Source organism: Cricetulus griseus, chromosome 6, assembly GCF_003668045.3.
Source record: "Cricetulus griseus strain 17A/GY chromosome 6, alternate assembly CriGri-PICRH-1.0, whole genome shotgun sequence".
In the NCBI taxonomy this organism is placed as follows: domain Eukaryota; kingdom Metazoa; phylum Chordata; class Mammalia; order Rodentia; family Cricetidae; genus Cricetulus; species Cricetulus griseus.
In genome coordinates, this window is record NC_048599.1 from 115,023,606 (window position 1) to 115,048,892 (window position 25,287).

A 25,287-nucleotide genomic window follows, 5' to 3' on the forward strand; every position below is an offset into this window, starting at 1 on the left:
AATTTTGAGCTAATTTTTGAATCCGGTAAGAGATGAAAACGTCTCCCCTGTTCCTGGTGGATTCCTGTTGTCTCCGTTCACTCACTCACAAGTTCTTCCCCTGAAGCAGCTGGCTGTCCATTGATGGCTGACTCCCAGGCTCCGTGTTGTCTTTATGTCCGATCTTGTGTCAGTCAGTCCTTGACTACTGCTACTTTATAGTGGGTCTCGAGTCAAGTGAATGAGTCTGCAGGTTTGCTTCCTACACTCAGATGTAATGTTGTTTTCTTCATGGCAGCAGCTTGCTGGAGTTTTCATTAGGATGGTGTTTAATCCAGAGAGGAACTGGGAACATCGCTTGCCAGTTATGTGGGTCTTTTCTCTCCTAGCAGTGCTGTTTTGCTATACAGATTTTACAGTTTTTCTTTTGTTAAAATTACTTCGTATTTTCTAATTCTGTGATTTTACACGTTTTATTGCATTTGTATGTGGGAATAGGATTGGGTTTGGAATATTGGCTTTGTGTCCTGTGACTGCTACATCCATAGTAACAGGTGCATAGAGTAGGTTTTCTTTGCATGTTATTTGGATTGCATCAGTGCCAGGAGACAGCTGCCTTTTGCTCCTTTCTCACCTGTAGGTTCTTTCTTTCTGATCACACAAGCCAACATGGCCAGTAGAAAGTTACAGAGATGGTGAGAATAGGCATTTGACCTTGATTTTTCCCAAGAGGAAAGGCATCCAGCCGTTCAGCTTCAGGCAGTGCTGGCTGTCCTCCTTCAGGTGAAGGAGGTTCCTTCCATTCCTAGTTTGGGGATTAAAATACTGGTTTATTTCTTTTAAAGTCCTGATCAGCATCACTAGTTTATTTAAATATAAGTTTTCCAATCATTTGCCTTTTTGGTATGTTCAGTTTTAACATAGCTTGTTCATTTTTTACCCTCTCCTAAATCTTGGAACCATTTCCTTGTGTTATAATGGAAAGGCTGATATTGTGACTAAGATTATAAAAGATGAACAGGGTAATTCTTCTCTGCTGGGTCCTTTTCCTTTCAGGTCTGCTTCATTCATAATTGACGGACACTGATTTTTCTAAAAAGAAAAGTTCATGCATAGAATTCATGATACTAAGAATCCACTATCCCAGGTCCAGCCACTTTGATTGTTGTTCAGAGCCCCCACATTGGGGAATCATACTCTGGTTGAGTTCAAGTGCACTGAATTAATTCCTGCATCGCTTTAAAGCATTTCTTGGGCAGCATTTCTATAGGAGAATGTCTGCTTTGTTGGTCCCTTTCTTCTTAAGCCTCTCTAGACGACCTTCAGAGACCATCGACTAAGGCTGTTTCCTGCCCACTGAGACTGATTGAAACTTCATTTCCTGAGTTACTCCTGGAAGTTGGACTTAGCATGTAGTATATCAGCATAAATCTGGGCCCAGCCTGCCTGGGTTTTCGTCCCAGTACTGTTATTCACACCTGCGCCTGCGTGACCTTGGAAAGTCTTCTCAATGGAAATCAAGCCTGTTGTGTAGGGTGAATATAAGTCATAGTTCCTTCATAATTAAGTATGGTCAACTGCATTTTGAGTATTAAACATTTTTCATGGTTCTTCGTGGACTCTTCATTAGAAAAGCATTAGGTTGAAATCTGTCAGTTTCAACTTTTCAGTGTTAAGCCTGCATGCTTGTCAGCTATCACTCTTAAAAATACCTTCATTCAAGGAATAATGTAGCAAAAAATTTTAGGTACACTTAATCAGCTTTCCCTCTAGAAATTCAAGACTGGGTAGGAATGGGAACATATGAAATGAAAAATAGGGAATAGGGCTGGCCAAGCCGGATGAGCTGAGTTTGACTTCTAGGACTTCCATGGTGAAGGCAGGGTCATCTCCTACAAGTTGTCCTCCAGCCTCCACGTGCACTCTACTCCCACACAAAAATAACTAACCAACCCCATTTAAATGAAAACATTTATAAACAATGTTTGGGAATTGGGGCATAGTTCTCTCCAAACTGCTTCCTGGGGGCACTGTCAATCCCAAGGGGATCCTGAGAAAACCCAGAAACCTGGCCAAACCTGTTGTAGTCTTCAAGGCTGCATCCTCACAGCAGTTTTGGATGTTGGATCACCTGGGCCACTGCTTGATCAAACCATGTTAGTCTGGAAGGAATCCACAGCTTTTCATCTTCTGTGGAAACAAAAGCAGAACCTCTTTCTTCCAAAGTTACATGTCTTTAGACTTAAATTTTGAAGTCAAGACATTTTCAAAATATATAGATTGGATTAATCCAGCAGCATTTATAATCAAATGTCTTTTTTCAGCTGTTGATCCTTCCTCAGCAGTCAAACAATTCAAAGACAACACAATAACATACAGTATTTAGACTTTCTGTGTATTTCCCATCTTTACGTGGCTTTTTTTTTTTTAACTCTCTTTTATTTTTAGTTTTTTGAGACAGAGTTTCTCTGTGCAACTTTGGCTGTCCTGGAACTCACTCTGTAGACCATGCTGGCCTTGAACTCACAGAGATCCACCTGTCTCTTTTTCGCTGAGAGGTTTTTCCTTTGTCTGAATCAGTCTTTGCTGTATATTGCTATCTTTTTCTGACCATGATGCTTTGATTTGCTAAACAGGATGGCTAAGATTAAAGCCAGCAGCTGGCCCCTCCCTATTCCTTGGCTTTCTGAGATTAACTTCATGGCAGAGTACTGGTGGGAGCCCATTCTTATTGCCACAACTCCTCAGAGTTTCTAGGTCCATGCCACCACCAAGAAGCATGTAGCCAGCTGCTCATGAACACCATTTAATTGTTTGGTAGCAGGGCTTTGCAGTTTTTGCTGCTAATGCTGAATCAGGAAGCCTCTCTTATAGCAGCCCTGCCTCTGCTTGCCTCTAGCAAACAGAGCCCACTACAGAAGCTGCTGCTACCAAGAATCCATGCTTGCCTCTGTTCTTTTGTTTTGAAAATCCCTTTTTAAGCTTTTGTCAGGTTTTACATGGAAATTCTTGCCTCACATCTGGGGACCATTAGAAAATGGAGTTTCTTGACCTGGTGGTGGTGGCACACGCCTTTAATCCCAGCGCTTGGGAGGCAGAGGCAGGCGGATCTCTGTGAGTTCGAGGCCAGCCTGGTCTGCAGAGAGAGTTCCAGGCCAGGCTCCAAAGCAATACAGAGAAACCCTGTCTTGAAAAAGAAAAAGAAAAGAAAAAAAAAAAAAAAAGGAAAATTGAGTTTCTTTTCTGCCAGTTCCCTCCACCCTTCAGTCACAAATAAACACACAGAGGTTCATATTAATTATAAACTGTTTGGCCAGTGGCTCAGGCTTCTTACTGGCTAGCTCTCTTTTAATTATTAACCCATTTCTATTAATCTATGTATTTCCATGTGGTCTTGCCTTACCAGTGATGCCCAAGCCACTTTCTTCCTCAGCAGCTACTAGGCATCTCTCTGGACTCCTCTCTGTATCCTTCTTCCCAGCATCCTCCTAGTCTAGTAGCCCACCGATACTTACTGCCTGTCTGCTGGCCAATCAGCATTTAGTCACCAACCAATAAGAGAAACATATATTCACAGAATATAGGAGGACATCCCCTATCGCCAGGACTACACAGAGAAACATTATCGAGAAGAAAAGAGGAAAAGAAATTCCTAAAAGCAGTTTCTGTAGTGAAAGAATCTGTGATCCATAGAGATAAAGGTTGAGCTAAGTTCAGCATAATCTACCTACAGTGTGAAACAAAACAGTTGCAGCTAAAAGAAGGGGGTCTGAAGAGCCAGGATCCAGATCCCAGGAAAACAGAAGAACACCATCTAACACCACAGACCTCACCTCGGTAAATGTGGCCAGCACAGCTGTCAGCAGCAGTTCCCACAAAGCAGCTCCAGTCAGTAGGAGGCAAGTACACAGTAGCACACTTGTGGCAAGGAGACGGACATGAGAAACAGAGCAGACTTTGAAACTCCCAAACAGAAATTTTAGCTTCTGAATGCAAAGCCTCCCTAGATGCCATTTTTTTTTTTTTTTTTTTGTACACACTGCCAGAGGCAACACAAAGTATTTTGTTACTGCAGTAGATGACAGGCATTTTTAAAAGGTCCTTTACCTGAGCTAAAATACACTTAGAATGTTTCTCTATCCTGTCGGCCCAGAAATTAGTCATTATGGATCTGACAATAGTACTTAGTAGTGATACTAAACTGCACATACTTTATCACTAAACAGTGAATGCGATGGGAATGAGGTAAGTTCAGGAAATGCAGCTTTAGCAATAAAATAGAGAGAGTCAGCACCAGCGCAGCAGGCTGTGGCAACAGCTGCAGCCTCCAGAAACTGTCCAAACACTGGAACCTCAGCCCTGCCTGCACCTAGAGGATCAATCATCACCAGAGCCACAGCCCCCAACTACACCAATTGGAGGAAGAGAGGCTTAAGCTATTTGCTGATGATATGATAGTATGTATAAGTGACCCAAAATTCTACTACTGAATTCTTTCAATTTCATGTTCAGTAATGTATCAGGATACAAGATTAACTCAAAAAATATCATTAGCCTTCCAATATACAGATAATAAATGGGGTAAGAAAGAAATCAGAGAAATATCACCCCTATTAGCCACAAATACCATAAAATATTTTGGGGTAACTCTAGCCAAACAAGTGAAAGACCTATATGGTAAGAAGTGTAAGTCTTTGAAGAAAGAAATCAAAGAAAACATCAGAAAACAGAAAGATCTCCCACATGCTCCTAGATAGATAGGATTAACATAGTAAAAATGGCAATCTTTTCAACAGTCACGGGTTTTGTAGATTTAGCAGAGAGAATTGAGTATTTCAGTCTGGGTGAAAACTATACAAGTTCAACAATGAAGCTTACTACAGCAGAAACTCCAGGATCACACTGGCCTCCTCCTGAGTGCTGGGTTCATGGGTTTGCATCCCTTTGTCCACCTTGGAGACTCCAGTCTTCACATGTGTGAAAGAAAGCAAACCGCTGAGTACAAACATGACATAAAAATGGTCGTGATTTTCCTCCTCCATGCCATCTCTTTCTGTCGTCTTTAACTCCAGTTTGATATTGTGACGGGTTTTGCTGAGTTACTCCTAAGGCTCTTTTCTTCCCTCATCCTTACCAAAATTTATCTTCACACCACTCTACCCCTTTTTCCCACCATAGTTTCTGAATTTCAACACGGCCTTGGTCTCAGCTGTTGTGTTTTGACAGAGCACACCCCAAGCTTAGTACACCTACAGGGGTACAAGCCAGCTGTTGTAGCTAAGGTATTTTAGACATGGTATAGGCAAAGCAAGACCATTTAACTCAAATAGCTGCTTGGGAGCACAACAGTTATGTGATAGGTAGGGTTTTAGTTGGGGAGGTACGGTAGGGAAGGAGGGGAGGGAGAGGGAACTGGGATTGACATTGTTTCTAATTCAAATAAAAAATGGAAACAAATCAAATAGCTACCCTGGTTTGTATATTGCAGTTTGTTTGCCAATCCTAGTTCCTATTCTTTACCTGAAGCAATGTATTTTGTTTTTCAGATGGCTATTCCTATGAGAGAGAAGCAATGGAAAATTGGATCCACAAAAAGAAACGCACAAGCCCCATGACAAACTTGGTTCTTCCTTCATTGATATTGACACCAAACAGGACTCTGAAAATGGCCATCAATCGATGGCTAGAGACACATCAGAAATGAATTTGTTCATATGGTATCGGGTACATTTTTCAGTGATGTCATTCAGTGCTAACCAGGCATTCCAAAAGCAAAATAGAAAGGATATGTTAAATTCAGTTACTTTAAAAACTGTTAATTATTATTCTTACAACACAGAATTATACATCTCATGTCATTGCTGTTTCTATATAAGTGGAAATATTTTTGCACTAATGGGAAAATGTGTAGAAATAAAACTTTACTGTGACTTTATCGCAATGCCTAAATGTTATTAGATGTAGCCCACATCCAATAGCATCCATACCCTTGAGAAGTCTAGATTCTATGGATGTTTCCATCTTGGATAACAGCTATTCAATAGTTTTCAGCCACCTGAAAGGTTTGTAAGAACCTTTATAATAGAGTTTTCATAATATAATTGTAAATTGTTTAATAAATTGGAAAAAAATCACTCCATGCATGTTGAATAGCAATTTTGTTGGGTTCTAAATTTGTGTAGTATAAGGATTTTTTTCTCCATTATTAAACCTCAGATATAAACTAGGTCAGATAGTCAAATTAACTTTGTTGAAATATATCAAGTGGCAAACCATCTTCCTTTTACAACTTAGAATTCTTAGGCATTCCCAGCATGGGAGAACTTACATCCAGACAGTTAGCACCTGCTACCCCACCAGCACTATACCTGCATCTACTACACAGGAACTGAGTTCAAGAAGACGGTGTGGACTGCCCTCTCAGAACCCCGATGAGTTGTTGCCCAGAGTGGAGCCATCAGTGGGAGGCTTACTGAACCCAAACTGTCAGGGTAGGGAGCAGAACACTGTGTCTTTAGCCCTTGTCCTGTTCACTCAGGCCCCCAAACACTCATAACACATTTAAGAACATTAGAATTAAGAAATATAGGCCATACTCTGGGAAGCCCAGGTATGGACCTGGCCAGTATCCGTGGCATGGCCGGTATTTGATGAAGTCTCTTATTTACTATTGGTCAGACTGGTGAATCTTTGAACAGCCCCAGATCACAGAACAATGGCACCAGGGCTACATCAGAGCTCTTTCAAGATGCAGCACCAAATCTCACTAGTCAGGCGTTTATAAAGGACACAGTTCACAAGGCATGTACTTTTTGCATTTGTGCAATTAGGGGCAAGCACATATCCTGATGTAAAAGGGCACATTTCCTGCCTACATGCAGTCAGGGGCATGCAAGACTGTTTACAGAAGGGAAAACACAAGGTTTGTACAAGACAAGGCGATTACAAGAACAGCCCCAGAATTCCAGGAAGTCATCTGTCCTTGGGCGGATAGGGCTTACAGGTTAGAGGTCTTTTTGTTTTATAGTTCTCTTAAGCACAGTAATTTTAAACTTTTAAACATAATGTTCACCATCACAGAGACTGATTTCTTTATCTAAGGCAGCTTTGCCTTCATCTCAAATGTTGGTTTTTGTCTGTTAATTTATGCTTTTGGTTTTTTGAGAACTAGTTTTTGCTCTGTTGCCTAGATTGGCCCTGCACTGGCCACATGGCACAAGTTGGTTGACAGTTGCCATTCTCCTGCTTCTGTCTCCTGAATGCAGAAATGACAGTGTGTCATCAGACGATGCCCAGCCTAATTAATGACATCTCTGACTGACTGAATCAAACTCTATTAGTTTTTCTTTCCGTAGCTCACTTGAGACTGGTATGTCTGGCTTCTTAAGATCATTTTTAAGGTTTTATTTTACCTGGATATGGTGGTACAGGCCTCAAATCTGTGAGCTGGAGGCCAGCTAGGTCTACATAGTAAGTTCCAGGCCAGGCAGGGTTACCAAGGGACTTTGTAATGTGGGAAATTACCAATACAGAGTCAGGTAAAAATACATGGGAACTTAATAGGGAAAAGCCTTACTTACAGAGCGACCTAGCCAGCCGGCGGGGCAGCAGTAAGTACAGCAAGCCGAAGATGAAAGCAAAAGAAGGGCCCGCCACGTGAGCATCCCTCACTCTTAAACCTTACCTACATCACCCTGACCACGCCCTCGCAGGAGTGGTCAGGCACACCTGTAGCCAGCCCCAAAGCAGGTGTGGCTACAACATCCCCTACAACTTTGTTTTTTGAGACAAGGTCTCTGTGTAGCCCTGGCTGTCCTAGAACTCCCTCTGTAGACCAGGCTGGCCTCAAACTCACTGAGATCTACCTGCTTCTGCCTCTGGAGTGCTGGGATTAAAGGTGTGCACCACCGCCACCCGGCAGGACCACCTTTTTCAAAAACAAAAAATGATTTTATTTCATGTATTTTTGAAATGGCGTAGACAGGCTGCTTGCAGTTGTATATTTGCACCACATGCGTGCCTGGTACCTTAAAATCAGAAGAAGAAATAGGGTCCCTAGGAACTGGCAACTGTTAAGTTTCAAACCTGGTACCAAAGGCTGAGATGCCTATTGAACATACCAAAGTAGACCTGGTCTCCAAGTTCTCCCAGCACCCTCAGTCCTTACCTGTTACAGGGTTTGGCTGGTAAACCCTGCTTCTTCCAGAGGCTCTTCCCCATATAATCCAGACATTTTGGTTGCCTGCCTTTTGGACCCTTGGCCTTCTGGCTGCTGTACCTGTTTTCCCCTGTCTTCTTTCTCTCTCCCCACATGACACAGCTCATTCTGGACTCTCCCAGATATGTCTCTACCTCTACTTATGCTCTCCCACATTTCTATAATAAACTAACTCTCTCTCTCTTTCTTTCTCTCTCTCTCTCTCTCTCTCTCTCTCTCTCTCTCTCTCTGCTAAGGTTGTGGATGTTTACACTTTCTGGCACAGGTGGGTCATGGTGACACTTAACTGAAATTCAGGAGGATCTTGAAGTTCAAGGTTACCTTCAGCTACATGCCTGTTAGAAGCTAGCCTGGGACACTTGACAGGCTGTTCTCATAATAGAGCTAAACACACAAAATCAACCAAGAAAACCAAAACAAATGCCAAAGAAGGCAATGGAAAGTCTTATCATTCTAGAGGCTACAGGCACTGCCCGGCCTCCTGGAGGTTGGTCACCCCATGCAGACACCACTGGGTCTACCCACACGCAACCTGCATGATCTGGAGCCTAAGATGACATACATATATCCGTGCTTGTCTTATAATGTTGCAGACCTTGGTGCCAGGCTTGATCATACCCTAGGATGTTAAAGGTACAGTATCACTATTTGGAAGTGTTGCATCACTATTGGTTCACTCTCTTGAGTTATAGGCTAGGTCTGGATACATGTCCATACATGTCATAAAAGCAGAAACAATTTGTATAGGCTCAAGCCTATAACCTAGCCGTCAGTAGGCCAACGCAGGCAGGTAGGTTCCCATGTATTTGCCAATACCTGTCTACGCCAATACCACCAGAGCATCCTGCACTATTGAGTGAGACCTTGTCTCAAACAACATGAATACATGGATGAATATATGAACATATTACTGAATGAATTTTTAAAAAGGCCTAGGGGATGGCTCAGTGGGAAAGTGTCCCATCATTCATGTAGCACAATACAAAATAAGATACTAAAAAACTTTGTAAATGAGGGGCTGGAGAGGTGGCTCAACAGTTAAGAATACTGGCTGCCCTTCCAGATGACTGCGGTTCAATTCAAAGAGCCTACAGAGTGGCTCACAAGCCTTTGTCACTCCAGGTCCTGGGAATCCAGTGCCCTCTTCTGGCCTCCATAAACAGCAGAAATACAACATGACAAACAATTCAGAAAAAAAAAATGCTCATATATTTTGTAAATGAAAAGCACTGAGGACATGTAATTACAAGTTGTCCCAGTCTGTTGTGCATAAATAAAATACCTCTTGGAAAAAAAATGCCAAGCAGTCGTGGCACACCACTTTAATGACAGCACTTGGAGGCAGAGGCAGGTGGATCTCTGATTACAGGCTAGCCTGGTCTACAGAGTGAATTCCAGGACAGCCAGAGCTACAGAGGAACACTGTTTCAAAAAGAAAAAAGAAAAACAGAGAAACAATGTAAATACCCTTTTACTTTTCATAAACATACAATTAAGTTCCTTTACAGAAAATTGCCAAACCTAGCTGCCAAAAACAATGTCCTTTCTTTGTAACCACTGCTTTAGGAGTTTTTAAACAGATACCGAACTGTATTTCTTTTGTTTCATAGATAGATCCTTCCATCTATTATTGTAGAAGGGAATATATTTTATTCTATATGATTTACAGTTTAATTGTGGCAAAAATGAGTTCCACAAAGTGGTGCTTTAAATTGAAATCCATACAGAAACCATGCTATTATTTCTAATAGTTTTTACCTAAAAGAAAGCCACCACTGGACCAAGTATCTCTTTGTATTGTTTGTTTTATAATAAACTTGCTGGAAGCTGGCTAGCTTTTCACATAAAAGTTACAATCACTGAAAGTCACTGCTAGAAAGGGCAGTTTAAAAGTTATTTTTAGATGCATTGGGCTATCGAAATGGCTGGTGGTTAGGAGCATTGGGTGTTCCTCTAGAGGACCCAGGTTCAATTCCCAGCACCCACATGATGACTCATAACTGTCTGTAACTCCACTTCCAGGGGATCCGTGGCATCAGACATGCAGGCAAAATACCCATACACATAAAAATATATGTGTTAAGGTTTCCAATAAAGCAAAACCAAATTCACACTTTATATAAACAGACAATGCCAAACAACCCCCCTTTCAACAAAAGCAAAAAACAAATCCAAGACCATCTCACAAAAAGGGTCAAGACACTCCCTCCTACTCCCCCTGCCCCACTGGATGCTGTGGGCTGAGTGGTTGGTTCAGGAGTAGGTAGAAGCAGTGTCCAGTGCCCTCTGACCTGGAGCTTCACAAGATTTCACTTCTTGCCTGGATAATGAGCGTGTCCAGTCTTTACTAAGACTAAATCACAACAGCAACTTCATGTCAGTCGTCACACTGGTTGCTGTCCAGGAGAGTCAAGACAAGAGCTATGCATTACTCAGTACTACTTTGGCCCCCGCGGCCCATTTTTCTGTTTTAACCTTGAAATAGTGTTGAGGACTAGAGACACTTAGGCTTCTAGCAACATTATGAACAAGACAGTAACCTAAATTATTTAGTTTCAGAGTTCTCCGGGCAGATGACTGTTGTGGAGGAAAAGAGAGTCAATCTTTAGGAAGGTGTCCCCACAGGTATGTCCCCTTGTTCCAGTGAGGCCCACCCACACACATAATGCGCAGCACCAACTGGATTTAATGGGTTAGAAAAACTGAAACCATGGAGATGGGACAGTACATGTTGATAGGCACACAGGGGGACTGGAAGAGGAAATTGGGAGTATGGTCATATATCACTGTATGCATGTATGAAATTCTCAAGAAAATTATTTTTTAAAAGTACATGAGGGGGGTGAGGGGTGGGAGAGGGAGAAGGGATTGACATGTGAAACAAGCTTGTTCCTAATTTGAACTAATAAAAAAATTTTTAAAAAAGTTCATGAGTATAGCAGAATATCATTAAGAATCATTTCACTGACGTTTTTTACCCATTGTGTTTGGTTCTATCCTAGGTCTCTGGGTCATCCAGCCTTTGGGTCCTGGCCCTCCAGGCAGTGTCAAGGGTGTGCTCCCCATCATGGCATGGGTGTAAAGCTGGAACAGCCAGTCACTGGTTGGCCACTACTATCATTTCTGTGCCACCTTTACCCCAGCACATCTTGCAGACAGGACAAATAGTAGGTGGAAGGTTTTGTAGCTGGTTCTTGCCTGGTTCCAGGAGATGGTCAATTCAGGATACGTATCCCCTATTACTAGGAGTCTTAGCTAGTATACTCATAGATTGGTGCCTGGTCCAACTGTCATCAGAAAAACATCTAGCAACTGATGGAAACAGATGCAGAGACCTACAGCCAAACATCAGACGGAGCTGGGGGAGTCCTGGGGGAGTCCTGTGTGTGTGTGTGTGTGTGTGTGTGTGTTGGGGGGAGGATTGTAGGAGCCAGTGGGGTCGAGGACACCACAAGAAAACCCACAGAATCAACAAACCTGGGCTCATGGGGCTCAGAGACTGAACTGACAGCCAGGAAGCCTAAGTGGGACTGACCTTGGCCCATGCATACATGTCACAGTTATGCAGCTTGGTCTTCTTGTGGGACTTCCTAACAGTGGGAGCAAGGGCTGTCTCTGACTCTTTTGCTGACTTTTGGGACCCTACTCCTCAACACTGGGATGCTTTATCCAGCACAATGGGGAGAGGTGCCTAGTCTTACTGCAACTTGATATGTCATACTTGGTTGACATTCATGGTAGGCCTGCCCTTTTCTGAATAGAAATGGATGAGGAGTGGATAGGGATGAGGAGTGGATAGGCATGGGGTAGAGAAGGGACTGGGAGGGCAGAAAGGAGGGGAACTGTGGTTGGGATGTAAACACACACACACAGACACACACACACACAGACACACAGAGAGAGAGAGAGAGAGAGAGAGAGAGAGAGAGAGAGAGAGAGAGAGAGAGAGAACTTGAAAAAATAGAAATATGCCAACAAGGATGAGGGAAATTTCACCACTAGATGAACTACAGGCAATTAAAGGCTGCTGAGAGAATTAAATCTTCTCAAGGGGCAAGACCCCAATAGTCTATTCAGTGCTAAATACATATACATATAAGTAACAATAGCTGAACTCCACAGATTAGGGGTATGTATATGCGTGCACATGCGTGTCTGTGTAACAATAATTGAAGGGTTATGAATTTGAGAGGTCTGAGAGAGCGTGGGGGTGATAGGGAGGAGTTGGATGGAGGACAAGGAGTTGTAGAAATATGGATACAATATGCATGAGGGAAAGTCTCAAAAAAATTTAAGTTAAAAAATACATAAATATAAAAATATTTCAAGAAAGAATTGCATCATGATACAACAAAATAATCTCTTGACTGCTTTGGAACCAATCTGTGGGTATGAAGACAAATAGACACTTGTGACTGAAAGATAATGCAAATGTGCCAGAAGCACCAGCCCTTCTTCCGAGCTCTGGTCTCTTACAGAGCTCAGGGCATTGCCAGTTACCAGGTTCCAGATAACCTGTAGCCAGCGAGCCCATTAGTACACATTGCTTTGCCTCGTGCTTCTTTCCTACTTAAGGAAAAGTCACCAATTACAATACTACTCTGGAATTTCTAGGAGCTCCCACTTTATTCTGAAACGAAAATGAAACATGCGCTTGTTGGCATATTGAAAGCGTTTTTCACTCTTTAGGGTAACATTAAAATGAGGCAGATAGCTGTTGAAGAGATATTACTGTCTACTTACCCCTGATCAATGAAGCCCAACCCACTTGTAATAATGGTTTTTATTCCATATGGAAAAGTACAGTAGTTGTGCAGAAACAAACTACATAACAAAGGAGAAAGACTTTCACAAATATTAAAGAAAACAATAAATAGCCATAGTAATTAGAGCAGAACTCAGAGAAAGCTCATACAAATGGCCTAGCTTTTTGTACAAAGCACGCTACACACACAGGAACAAACGCTGAGTCATACTGCAAGGTTCCTATTCGTACAAAAACCTTCGTGATGTTTGCAGGGACATCACGGCTATTCATTTTTAAAACATTCTGCAAATATAGAACTTCCTTCTCCCCAGTTCTAGAAAATACATCTCACATCTCAACATATAAAATACTTCCCCCCACTTCTCTCAAACCAGCATTTGAACATCTTCCAATAATACCATTTTCCATATAAAAATACCTTGAATCCCTGTACCTTATCTTTACAGAGGAATAGTAGGCCAGCTTGGACTTTAGCACCTCAGAGGTGTTCATACAATGAGATAAAGTGCTGTTACGGGTATACTGTTAACATGCCATGAGAACGCATTGTTCAGTGCAGTGACCAGCATGGATGAAGCTTACAGAGGACATGCAGATCAATGGCGGGGTTCTGTTGTTTGTCTTTAGATTAACTTCTTTTGGGTTATATTTACAAGTCTGAATAAAACTGGGCTAGCCATTTATATATACAACATGTGATTACGAAATAATGACTGCAATAATGAAAACAAAAACGAACACCCAGTCCTCAAGGGTCCTGTTTAAACCCTGGCCCTAGAGGACATTGGAGGCTTGTTTCAGAGACTTCCAGCACTGTCCTGAGGACTTCTGGAACCAGTTAGAGATAATTTGTAGGCACCATCAAGAGTGCTTCTCTTATTACTTTTGCACGCAAGTATCTGACCTGGTAACAATCAAAATGCTAGATAGCCTCTTCCCTTTCTTCAGCAACACTGTGAAGCATAAATATAGTTCCAAAAGGGGACTATAAAAATACTCTGCAAAAAGACTGTAACATAGAAGTAAGTGTTTGATCCCCTCTGAGTAACTGCCATGACAGGAATGATACTAGGGTGTGCTCATATTTCCCTCACAGAAAGAAAAAAAAAAAAAAAAACCCTGCTGTTTACAGTCACATTTATATTCATCTAGAAACCACTCAGGTTGTAATTTTTATGCATGTGTAAGACCTGGGGTGTGGCTAAAGGGATCTGTAACTTAAATATTTCCCCATTTTAGCCAGAACACACTTCCAGATATTAAGTCAGGAATTAAAATCTTTTACCAATGTTTTTTTTTTCTTTTCTTTTCTAAGTAAATGTGCTTTTGTACATAGCAAACCAAATGGTCTCCTAAGAGAACAGCATAGGTTGATGTCTCCTTGGCAGCCTTTAAATTGATAGGTAGAAGCTGACTGTAATTTTCAATTCTGTTTAGTATTCCTGCTTGTGGGTGATTTCTAGCTACTTACTATAGTTTTATCCTATATTTTTAATATGTCAATGGCATCGGATCCACCCAGGAGGTGGAATATATGGCTAAAATGTAATTTTTATAATGAAAAAAAAAAAAAAGAAGAAGAAGACGACATTATTCGCTACCACGAGCCAACAGACTGCACTCCAGATACCACACAGGGTTGCTTTAAGGCTCACACATTTGACTCTATGAATGATCGCTTTGGTTTCGCTGAAGTGAGGTGGCTCCTGTGGGCTTCCGTACTGACATGAGGCGGCTGCTTGGAGATGTTTTCCTGGTACAGGTGAGGAACACCCTTAGTTATCCTGTTGTCTTGACACAGGGCTGGAATTTGGCAATTACTCTCCTCCAGCTCCTTCACCTGTGCCCCATTGTGGACATTTGCGCTCAGGGCAGAAAATGAACTGGGTTTGGCTTGGCTACAATAGCCTCCTGGCTTGAGAGTGGACTTCTCGGAGTTAGACTGCAGGCCAGCTGCAGTGGCTGTGTTTGTCAGTAGCCCCTCTGCCACCTGACAGTGCCAGGAGCGACTTGGAGGATTGCTCTGCTGCTGAAACCTGGCAGTCTTGTCCATGATGCCCATGAATGGAGTATTGCGGGGCCTGTGTTCAGTGGTGCCGCCCTGCACCTGGTTGGTACCTTTGTCTTTGATTCGAGAGTCTGGTCCTTGGACCTTGAATCCATCTGAAAAACTACTGCTGGAAGTCAAACTACTGGTTGAACTTGACATCTTAATGCTGCTGGATGGAGAGCCAGAAGAGCCGGAGCTAGTGTGGGAAGCCAGGTGCCGCACATCACTGCAGCTCACTGGTCCACCCTGGCTTGGAGGAGCTACATCCACGGTCATGGAGGCATGAGCCAAGAGCCGCTCTGCAGCTTTGACTTTGCTTGGTAAAGGATATGCAGTGCCGCTCTCACTGCGCTGCAGCTGAAGATTCTGACTGGGGCCCAGCCGTTCCCCAAAATGGCCACAACCAGTTCCTGCAGTGAAGGGACCCGTTCCTTCCAAATGCTGGTTTCTGCTCCCGGTAGGGGCTGCAGATATTCTACCAGGCATGGGACTTGGCGGAGGGTTCTGGGAAGAAACTTGTAGTTTTGCGCTACTGCTCCTCATACTAGACTGCCCAGAACCCAGATGTTGGTTGGTCTTCACTATCTGTGCCTGTTTTGTAGGCTGCATAACCAAGCCTGGCTGAGCTACAGTCTCTCTCAGGGACTTGCTGATGCCTGCCCGGCTCTGAGGTGACACTGGCCTGGCTTTGGACTGTAATCCCTCTTGAAGGTTTCGGATATACTGAGAAGGGACAGAGGCCGGTGGCTGGGATCTGGGAGTCGGGGAAATGGATTCTTCCTGCGAGGAGGTTTCCTCCTCTTCTGCCTCCTCGATGGGGAAGTGGTCTTTTAAGCTAGAGGCTGGCACGTCCTCTTCATTATCTGAGTCATTGGATGGAGCTGGCAGGGGCCCCTGCTGTTTTTGCTGCTGGTTCCTCTGGAGTTGCTTGCACTCTTCTTCAACACGAGCCAACAGCCTCTTGATTTCCTGGTTTGTGGGACAGAGGTTCACAGCCTCCTGCAAGTCAGCCAGGGCTGCCAGGAACTGCCTTCAAATGAAAGCAGAATGTGTGATTAGGGGTCATGTGAGCATGCTCTGATTGTAACTATCCTTAATCTAGCTGTCCTCAGAGGGGAAAGAGTGAGGTTCGAGCACTTGTGGAGCTGGTTAAGTCCTGCTTAGCCCAGAGTTGCTGGACCAAGTAGAGGGCTGCACTCTAACCCAGGGCTTTGTGACTCCCTGATCTATCCATAAAGGCTCACAGACAGAAGGTGCCAGAATCCTGCTCACATTACCTTCTTTGGCTCTCATCATGCCCCCTTCTAACTCAGAGGTCAGACATAACCCTGCTCTGCCTCCATGCCACCCCTATTTGTCAGTCACACTGAATCAAGAAGTCAGCAGGTGTTCTGTGCTGAGGTATGGTGGGTGGCGAAGATACTAGAATGTCAGGAAAATGAAAGGTTAGCCACTACAGTAACACCCACTAACATGCCTCTATTAAAAAGAATGCAAATTGTCAGAGTAACAGCCTTGATGAAGGAAAATACCCTCAACCTAATCTAGCAGGCTTGACCTCCCAGAAAGAAAAAAAACCCATAGTCACATGGGTGACGCCAGACAGTACCTGCTATTCCTTTTTGCTCTTGCCCGGGCATAAAAGGCTTCATAGGACTTGGGTTTCAATTCCAGAGCCTTTGAAGCAAATTCTTCTGCCAAGCCAAAGTCCTGTGGTGGATAGGTAAACACACAAATTAGAAGTAGCTGTCTCCTGAGAGCTTGGCTCTAAGAGTAGGAGCACTAGGACCTGGGGGGTAGGGCAAGGCACACTTCTCCGTCACTTGCCTGTTAAAATTAGATAATCAGAGCCTATGGCTACTCTTAAAGATCCCGTATAGAAGCAACAATTATGACTCAGGAGAGAGCAGTGGTAACAGGGCACAGAAGGCATAGGTGGCCGGAAAGGGTCCAGGCCAAGCACAGTCTATATGTGTCTGTGTGCACGCATGCATCCTTCTTCTCTCTCAGCAGGGCAGGTGATGTGGGGCCCAAAGCAGGTGAGTGACACTGGGTGGAGGTAGAGGGGATGAAGTTCAAATATCAGTAGGAAGAACTATAAAACATCTATAGTAATAAACTATAAGTTAACCATTACTGGTTATAAATTTAGCATTTACTAAACAGGCTCTCTGAGCAAACCTAACGGCCAGGAGGCAGCTTGACTTAACAGATACTGGTGTTGAACTTTTCATGTGGGGAGGGTAAGCCCTTGATTGTTGACAAGGCTGGTAGCATCAGCTGGGGGAGAGGGGTACAGCTTGTGTCTGCTGCTTTCACTGAAGCAAAGGAAATTCAACTTAAGTGCATTCCATCAGCATTTGGGGAGGTGGGCAGTGTGTGACCTTGACCTTTGAGAGGTCACCGAGAGCAGCAGGTTCCCAAAGCACCCCAGTCAGATTTGGTAGTCCCAAGATTGAGCCTAAAGGATGGCCTTCACTGCTGCTAAAGAACTGAATGTAAAAAAAAAAAAAAAAACAAAAAACAAAAAACAAAACAAAACAAAACAAAAACCCTCCTGGCTTACATTTGTTTTCCTTCGGCATCGAGACAGATTGAGATACAGGGAGACTCTGAGTTCATTGAATGGCCTCATGTCTTCTCCGAATCCTTCCCGAGGGAACTTCCTTAGGGCATACTGGTACCTCTGGGCTGCCTCCTTCATCTTCCCTTTCTAGGATTCAAAAATCACATCAAATTATCCTTTCTTAGGGCTCTAAGAGGAACCACCATGTTGAAGACCCCCACGTACAAGCATCACAGTGCAAGAGAAGGATCCACGAGTAGGTAGGTGTCCTAGTGGGAACCATGACACTGACTCTTCTCAACATGCTCAGGCTTAACAAGAAAGTGTTTGTAAACTGCAAAATCACCAACTCTCCATCTTCATGCATCAAATTATCTTCGCACATATAATTTCAGTGTTACTGCAATACATTTTAATTTCAAGGATAATAGAAGGCCAAAGAAAAGATGTCGCCATTCCTAATGCAGGCTGTGCCTCGTGGATAAACCTGCAGCTGGCTGTAGAATAATAATTTTCCTGTTAGAACTGGCTTCAGAAATCAGAGCCACAGCACATCCCTCTCAAGGCTACAGAAATCCATTTGCTCAGTCAGCCTCACTTCTCAGCGGGAGCTGCAGCCTGCTGGAAATGGCTTGGTATTTCTGACATAATTACCTAGCAGAATCCATATTAAAACCACTTCAAAGCCACAACAATATACACCCTGAACTCAATTTCCAACCGACTCCAAGCTGGGAACCCTGCTGGGTCATGCTATATGCCTCGTTATTTGTTACCATGAAGAGCAAAACAACAAAAAGGAAATAAATGAACAACCTAGCGGAGAAAGCTGCCTAGTAGTGAAAAGGATTAAAGTAGTCACAATCCCCCCACCACCACCACCACATGCCCCGAATAATCTTAATTCTACCTAATTACAGGTCTGGAAAGAGTAGTAATCTATGCAAACAGCCTACACACCTTCCTAAGTCAGGTGGTGGCCATAGGCAGATATTTATAGTTTTCCTGGGGCACAACCTTGCTCCTTTGCCTGTGCATATATATATATGAATGATATATATATCCTATGCCTACCTCTGTACCAGCAGTGGGCTGTCTGATCTACACAGACTGCAAAGCTGCAAGCATTCACTATGGCTACCCACCATATATCTAAACTCACAGATCATTTGGGAAAAAAACTTAAAATCCCCAAATTTATAGAATTAAGAACTAAAAAGTGAAAAATTGGGGGGGAGCGGCAAGGTACTGGATGGCTCTTTTAATTTTCTTTTCAAATGTATTTCTTTATTTGGCATATATTTCTTTTGTGTAGGCACATACATGCCACAAACTGCACATGGAAGTCAGAGGGCAACTTGTAGAATTCAGTTCTCTCTTTTTCCAGTGGGACCTAGGATTCAAGTTAGGCTGCCAGTGTTGGCAGTCAACAACTTCAGCCACTGACTGCACCATCCTCCCGCCCCCTTAAATTTTTTTTCTTCTATAAATGCTCTTTGATGTCTTTTGCTGTGTCCCTCATGACCAGGTCCAGTGCCATGCTTGGAATTTTGAGAAGTGGGGAAGCTGAGGGACGTTTCTGTGAGATATGTCAGCTGACCTAACAGTGGCTCTCCTTCAGGCAGCAGCTTCACACAGGAAGTCACAGTCACAGCTGGGAGCATTACCAACAATTGTTCTCAAACTCAAAGAAAGTGCTTTCCCATTAAGGTTCTGCTGTGTGGAGATTAACAGGCTCCTGGGCAAGAGGTCAGGGTGGAATGTTTCAGAACTCCATTCTTGCTAATTTACTGCTCTGCACAGAAACGTGTTTGCAGCATCCAATACCAAGCTAAGAGGTGGTTCCAAGTCAACAACAATAGTACCGAGAGAGGCAAAGCACTTACCTTGTACATCACATTTCCTTCCTCCATCAATTTCTGTAAAAGTATAATCAAAATATCAGGTTTGGATGTGGCCATCGCCCAAGCGGCATTTCCTGCAAAATAAACATGCTGTCAGGGGTGCTTCCGTGGCCCAGAGGAAGCAATCCCCTGCTGCAGCCCCGACACCTGACAGTACCAACTGCAGGAATTCAAGGCAAAGTACAGTGCTGGGCTGTGTCTTGGGGCTCCTGGCAGCAGGTCTCTAGAAAGCTGGTTTAAGCTTCTTAACTATTTTATGCCAAGGCAGTCCCTGATGAGGAATCATCAATGCCCACAAAAGCTTATTCATCAATGCCCACAAATCCTTATTGCTCTACTAACAATGGTATCTCAAATGCTTGCCTTCCCCCAAGAAGGGGTCAAGTAAAAGCAATGAAGCCCTCAAAGGTATCTTCCTCACTCCCTGCAGCACCCAATATGGCAGGGGTGGGAGGCTGCTGTCCCCAAGGTCCCTGCACTCTGACCTTAGTTCGCTCTGGCTCTGAGGACCTAGCTTGCATCCCCTCTCCCATTCCTGTCCAGCTTTTCTTTTGGTCTAGACAGGTTATAGCCTTGTCACACACATGCAGCTCTGTCACTGCACAAGCACCTTGGGAGGCCACTGAGCTCCCTGTGTTTTGTGTTTGTTTTTCAAGTAAAAAGATGGAATTGCCACTACCTACATATAAGATCAAGATAAAAAAGGGAAACTGCTTAATACCGGGAAAAACCGTTTTCCATGTAGCCCCTTGTACCCAGAACTGCTCACGGTCAAAGAGCCTCCATAATAGCAAACCAAGACAGGGGCACTATAGTTCTTCCCTGTATACGTGCTGAATGCAAGTGATGCTCTACTAGACACATATGTGGGCCTCCACACAACCTGTAGCTAATTGCCCACTCTGCTCCAAGGACCTCCTCAATGTCTCCTTCAGGGGAATTGTGTGCACTGAGGTCCTAACTTTCTGTCTAGCTGTCACTGATAACTCTAGAACAGCAGCCGTTCTACAGAAACTACCCTGGGTTTTCCTATGCCTCGGATGCTCAGTGCGTCTGAAATTAAAGCAGAGCCTAACTGCAGGGATTAAATTTTTGAATGAGAATGGCCTCCATAGGCTCATACATTTGAGTGGTTGAGCACCAGTTGGTGGAACTGTTTGGGAAGGATTAGGAGGTGTGGTCTTATGGGAGGTTATGTGTCACAGGGTGGGCTTTGAGGCTTCAAAAGCCATTTTCATTCCCAGTTATCTCTCTGCCTCATGCTTGTCGATCAGACATGAGCTCTCAGCTACTGCTCTAGTACCTGCCTACTGCCATGCGCCCCACCACGATGGTCATGGAGTCAACCTTGGAACTCTAGTTCCTCAATTAACCCTTTCTTCTGTGAGTTTCCTTGGCCATGTTCCCATCACAGCAATAAAAAAACAAGATGCTAATACTTCCTGGTGTGAGTGTCCCTCTCCCACTTAGCCTTTGTTCTCTGCTTACCTGGAGAGAATGTTATAAGGTAAAGGCCAGCAAGATGGCTCAATGGTTGAAGGCATTTGCCTGCAAGGCTGGGGACCTGAGTTTAATCGCTGGGATCCATGTGGTTGGTAGAAGGAAAGAACTAACTCCCACCAACTGCCCTCTGACCTCTGTGTGCAGCTTGGATTGGCACACACAAATAAAATGTCATTTTTTTTTTTTTTTTTAAGAAGAAAATCAAAAGCAACTTCAGTTTTCTGGATGACTGGGATTAAATGAGACATAAGACAGAGCAGAGCAGGAGGCAGAGAGAAAGAGAGAGTGAGCACACACTGCCAGCCGCCCAGCAGGTAATCTTTAGTCCTTACAGGCAAGGCTCTGAAGCCTAATCTCTGGCCCTGCTGACAGAAGTGGGGTTCACTGACCTAGTTTGGCTCCTTTCCTAAGCAGCGTAACCACCACAGCGGTGTTCCGACAACCGATGGCTCTGTCCAGGGGGCGCATCCCACTGTGGTCCACGTGCTCGATCACAGCTCCCTTCTCCACCAGATACAGCACCTGTAAGCAGCAGGGGCAGAACAAACTTGAGGAGCAGTCCCTGGCTGAAGGAGGGCGGATCTTCCTGTCACGCAGTGTCAAATGGAAAGAAAACCGATGTGACACCAAGGAAAGGAGGGAGCTAAAGCCCATGGCTAGACTCTCTCTGCTGAGGTGACTCTGCTACCAGTGATGAGGAAGGCAAGCCGACGGGTACAGACAGGTGTGAGCGGAAATACATGACCTGTATCTGACCCCACTCACAAGGCCACAGACAGGACTCGTGGTCACCTTTTCACCTGCAACTAGCAGGGAGGCTTCTGCAATGAGCTCAGGCGTGCTCCAGACACACAGATTCACAGTGTGGGGGGACAAGCTGCAGACATGAGCAGCCTGGAGCCAGGTGGGCCAGCATCATTCACTTTAGGGTTTAAGAAAGAGATGACACTGTTAGGACTGTGAAGATGGTGTGTCTGAGGTCACGGTATAACAGCTGGGCATGATGAAATAGCTGCATGTACTCAACATAGGCAATGCTAAGAAAAAAACTACTTTACGTCCAGCTTAGATGGTTGTGTGAATGCAACTGGACATATTTCCTACCAATCTACTGGGAATTCAAAACGACACTAGAGGTTACTATCCAGAATATAAAAAGAGACCCAAGTAGCTCAATGATGCTCTGGTTTGGAATGTACATCCTGACAGAGCATGGCATCTGCCCTGGCAGACATCTCCCAATTCTCAGTTTACAAATTAAAATTATAACTTAAAACAATTAGTATATTCTAAATTAACTATATGTTTAATTAATATTTTTCTTCAGGGAAAGTGGTTTCTGAATGGCCTATGCAGGGATTTTATTTATATGAAGCACATGATAAAAATAAAGCTACAAAGAGGCATGCATGTTCAACTCCATGTCTGCAGTGTATATACAATTGGTAGGGGTAGGGCTTTTGGGCTTGGAAGAGTGCATAAAAACCTTGACTAACAGTCTCAGATTGGACTGCATACAACAGAGTTATAGACAATTGAAAAGATTGCACACACACAGAGGCCACAATCAAGACAGCTTCACAGAGCCTAGACATCAGAGCAGGCCCTTCTTTCCATCATCCCTATCCTGCACACAGGAAAAGGCCCACACACCGGCAATGAACATCTGTTAGTACGCACCGTTTCTGCATCACCATAGAAGGCAGCCAGGTCCAAGGGAGTGCGGCCATTTTTGTCTGTCTGATCTATCTCAGCTCCTTCTTCAACTAGGTACTGGACCACAGCCCTGTGACCCTTCAGACATGCCCAACTCAATGCTGACAGGCCCTCTTTGTCCAGGGAAGAAAGAGCAGCACCTGAGAGAAAAGTCCATTTATAGCTGGTTGGCAGACATGAAGATGTTCTAAAGAGACACTGTGTTTCCCAATCTCACTATCAGACTGTTGAAAAATGGATCCCAAAGAATGAGATTTTCCCCAAGCATCTCACACTGAGAGAAGGAAAATGCACCAGCCAGAGAGAGAACTTATTTCCCAAAAAGAGATTTCCCAGTTTTAACAACTTGTTAGGTCAGCTAACAGGACAAGATGGAAGCCCAGACAATGATGGGCCAATGGCATGTGAGACCACATCTTGACGAGAACTGATTAGATGTTCATGTCCTTGGCCTTTAAGTGAAACTCTGATTTCACTTCAGGACCCCAAAGATGGACTTGAAGAGGCTGCAGAACCTTTTGTCCCTCCTCCCAGTGTGGTCACACTGAGTAAATTTCCTTTGTCTACTTTCTACTTTTAATTGGCTTATTGAAGAGGGGCAGCTGGACCTGAGCTGGGCCACAGACTGTCATCCCCAGGTCCAGTAATACAATCACAGGACATGAATAAACCTGGGTCCACCACCTGGATGCCTGCCCGTGAGTATATCATCCTGAGTGAGCAGGTCTGATGGCCAGAGGGTCTCACCAAAGCTGAATGATAAACACCCAGGCTGCATCATGCCTTTGAAAATCCACACGACAAAAGAGTAATTGGGAAGCCAAATGTACTAATGGGTCTCCTGAAGTTCTTCCTGCAAAAGCAGCCGGCGCACTGAAACACACCATACCTTTTGAAAGGAGGAATTCCACAGTGCTCAGGTGTCCTTCACAGGCAGCCACCATGAGAGGTGTCCGACCCTGCTTGTCACTCAGGTTCACATCGCAGCCATGATCCAAAAGCAATCTGACAATCTGAAATACGTGCCAAGAATCAAGCCCCTGCCGTACTTAAGGCCACGGTCTCCATAGCCAGCCACTTTCTCCATCTTTCCCACCAGTTGTGTGATACATGGGACCAAACAAGCTTTCTGCTGTATTTGTTTCAACAAAATCTTTGTCTTTGTATTCTTTCAGTGTACACAGTTATATGTACAAACTCACATATACCAGGTAGAATTAGTAGTGAGGCATGCCAGTCACAATTAGGTGATGGCAGGACGGCCACATTGTGGGGAGGCGGGATTATCTCAGCATAGGAAGGTTCCAAACTGGTCCTGAGGAGAGGCATTGTGCCCTGTGTAGCTGGGGTTCTGTAGTAGATAGATTTACCCAACCAATAACATTCAGTCTACAGACTGAATGCAAATACCGTGCCATTATAAGGGACTTGAGCTTCCTCAGATTTGATATCTGTGGACAAACTAAGAGGGGTGTAACGATAGTTACAAGAGAAGGGTCTAAGGCAGGAGAGCAATTCTGCTTTGCAAAGATGTAGCACTTGGCAGTGGCTTGTCCTTCTCCAGACAATTCTTATCAAAATGTCTTGAAGTGAATTCTCAGCATCAGCAATGTGCTTTACACCATGCATGCTAGTAAGGCTGGGGAGAAAAATCAGAAACACGGGCAGGAGTCCCATGTAGTCCTCGTGATGGATGCCACTCTGCCCACCGGGTCAGCCCAGAGGTTACCTGGGCACGTCACCTGTTACAATGCCAGAGTGACAGAGTGGCATATTCCTACTGCTTTCACTTTGTGTATCAGCAAATTCCTTCCACCTTCCCTGTCAGTTAGGAGACACTGAGACAGGCAGAGGGTTAGTCACAGACACTGTGTAATGAATGAGTGGTCTTGAGCTGTTTGTGTGCACAATGCAGGTGTAACATGGCATTGAGTATGGATAGAGATATGTTCACTGTTTCAAAATGAAGGTTGAAGCTGCGGGGCAGCAACGCCCTGGTTCCTTTGCATTAAAAGATGGCGTAAGACTGGATCTTCCAAGAAGTACCCTGAAAGCTATTACTCAAATATGTTGTATGGACAGGTTACAAAAAAATAGCAGCAGCAGATATGCCATGATGAACCATCTACCACTGTAATCCAATTCTCCTGGAGTTAAGGAACTACTATGTAGTGATGGTGACGTGGTGTGGTGTGTTGTGGCGTGGCATGGCTGTTCAGTCCCTCTCTCGATGATTGTATCTGCAAAGTAGTCATGACAACAGTGGGAGAAACCAGGGATGGCAAAGAGCCTCAAGAGCCACAAGTGGTCTCGATAGTGAATCCCATCCCCACCCACTGTTCCTGAAGTATCTAGGGGCCCTGCAAGTACCTGCCAATGCCCCTGGCGGGCTGCACAAAATAGAGGGGGGACCCCTCTCCTGTTGGCCCGAGACACAGCAGCTCCACGCTCCAGCAGCAGCTCACAGACCTCCAGCTTTCCTCTCCCGGCAGCAGCAGTCAGAGCTAGGAGAAGGGAAGGGTAGAGGGAGCTGTCAGCAGGTGCAGGGCAAGGGCCTCAAGGGCCTCGACTTACCAGCCCCCT

At 44.2% G+C, this 25,287-nt stretch overlaps 2 protein-coding genes across 13 annotated transcripts in view; one reads left to right on the top strand and one right to left on the bottom strand.

Annotated features, from left to right (window-relative positions):
* Wdsub1 (WD repeat, sterile alpha motif and U-box domain containing 1) overlaps positions 1 to 6,108 on the top strand; it is a 46,847-nt gene extending 40,739 nt beyond the window's left edge. Inside the window, exon 11 of one of the 2 annotated variants that reach the window (XM_027420365.2) lies at positions 5,526 to 6,108. In XM_027420365.2, coding sequence (XP_027276166.1) covers positions 5,526 to 5,683 — 158 coding nt within the window. In that variant the 3' untranslated portion in view covers positions 5,684 to 6,108. Of the gene's footprint in view, positions 1 to 1,285; positions 2,179 to 5,525 lie in introns of those variants that run through there. The other variant, XM_035446869.1, reaches the window with a different exon arrangement.
* Positions 6,109 to 12,804: 6,696 nt separating this feature from the next.
* Positions 12,805 to 25,287, bottom strand: part of Tanc1 (tetratricopeptide repeat, ankyrin repeat and coiled-coil containing 1) — a 226,975-nt gene continuing 214,492 nt past the window's right edge. For 9 of the 11 annotated variants that reach the window (XM_035446868.1, XM_035446867.1, XM_035446865.1 and 6 more), the window contains 8 exons: positions 25,075 to 25,208; positions 23,594 to 23,717; positions 22,669 to 22,844; positions 21,378 to 21,510; positions 19,468 to 19,559; positions 17,582 to 17,728; positions 16,625 to 16,725; positions 12,963 to 16,045 (listed from right to left, as the gene is read on the bottom strand). In XM_035446868.1, coding sequence (XP_035302759.1) covers positions 14,617 to 16,045; positions 16,625 to 16,725; positions 17,582 to 17,728; positions 19,468 to 19,559; positions 21,378 to 21,510; positions 22,669 to 22,844; positions 23,594 to 23,717; positions 25,075 to 25,208 — 2,336 coding nt within the window. In that variant the 3' untranslated portion in view covers positions 12,963 to 14,616. Of the gene's footprint in view, positions 16,046 to 16,624; positions 16,726 to 17,581; positions 17,729 to 19,467; positions 19,560 to 21,377; positions 21,511 to 22,668; positions 22,845 to 23,593; positions 23,718 to 25,074; positions 25,209 to 25,287 lie in introns of all 11 variants that reach the window. The other 2 variants (XM_027420370.2, XM_027420369.2) reach the window with 1 other exon arrangement.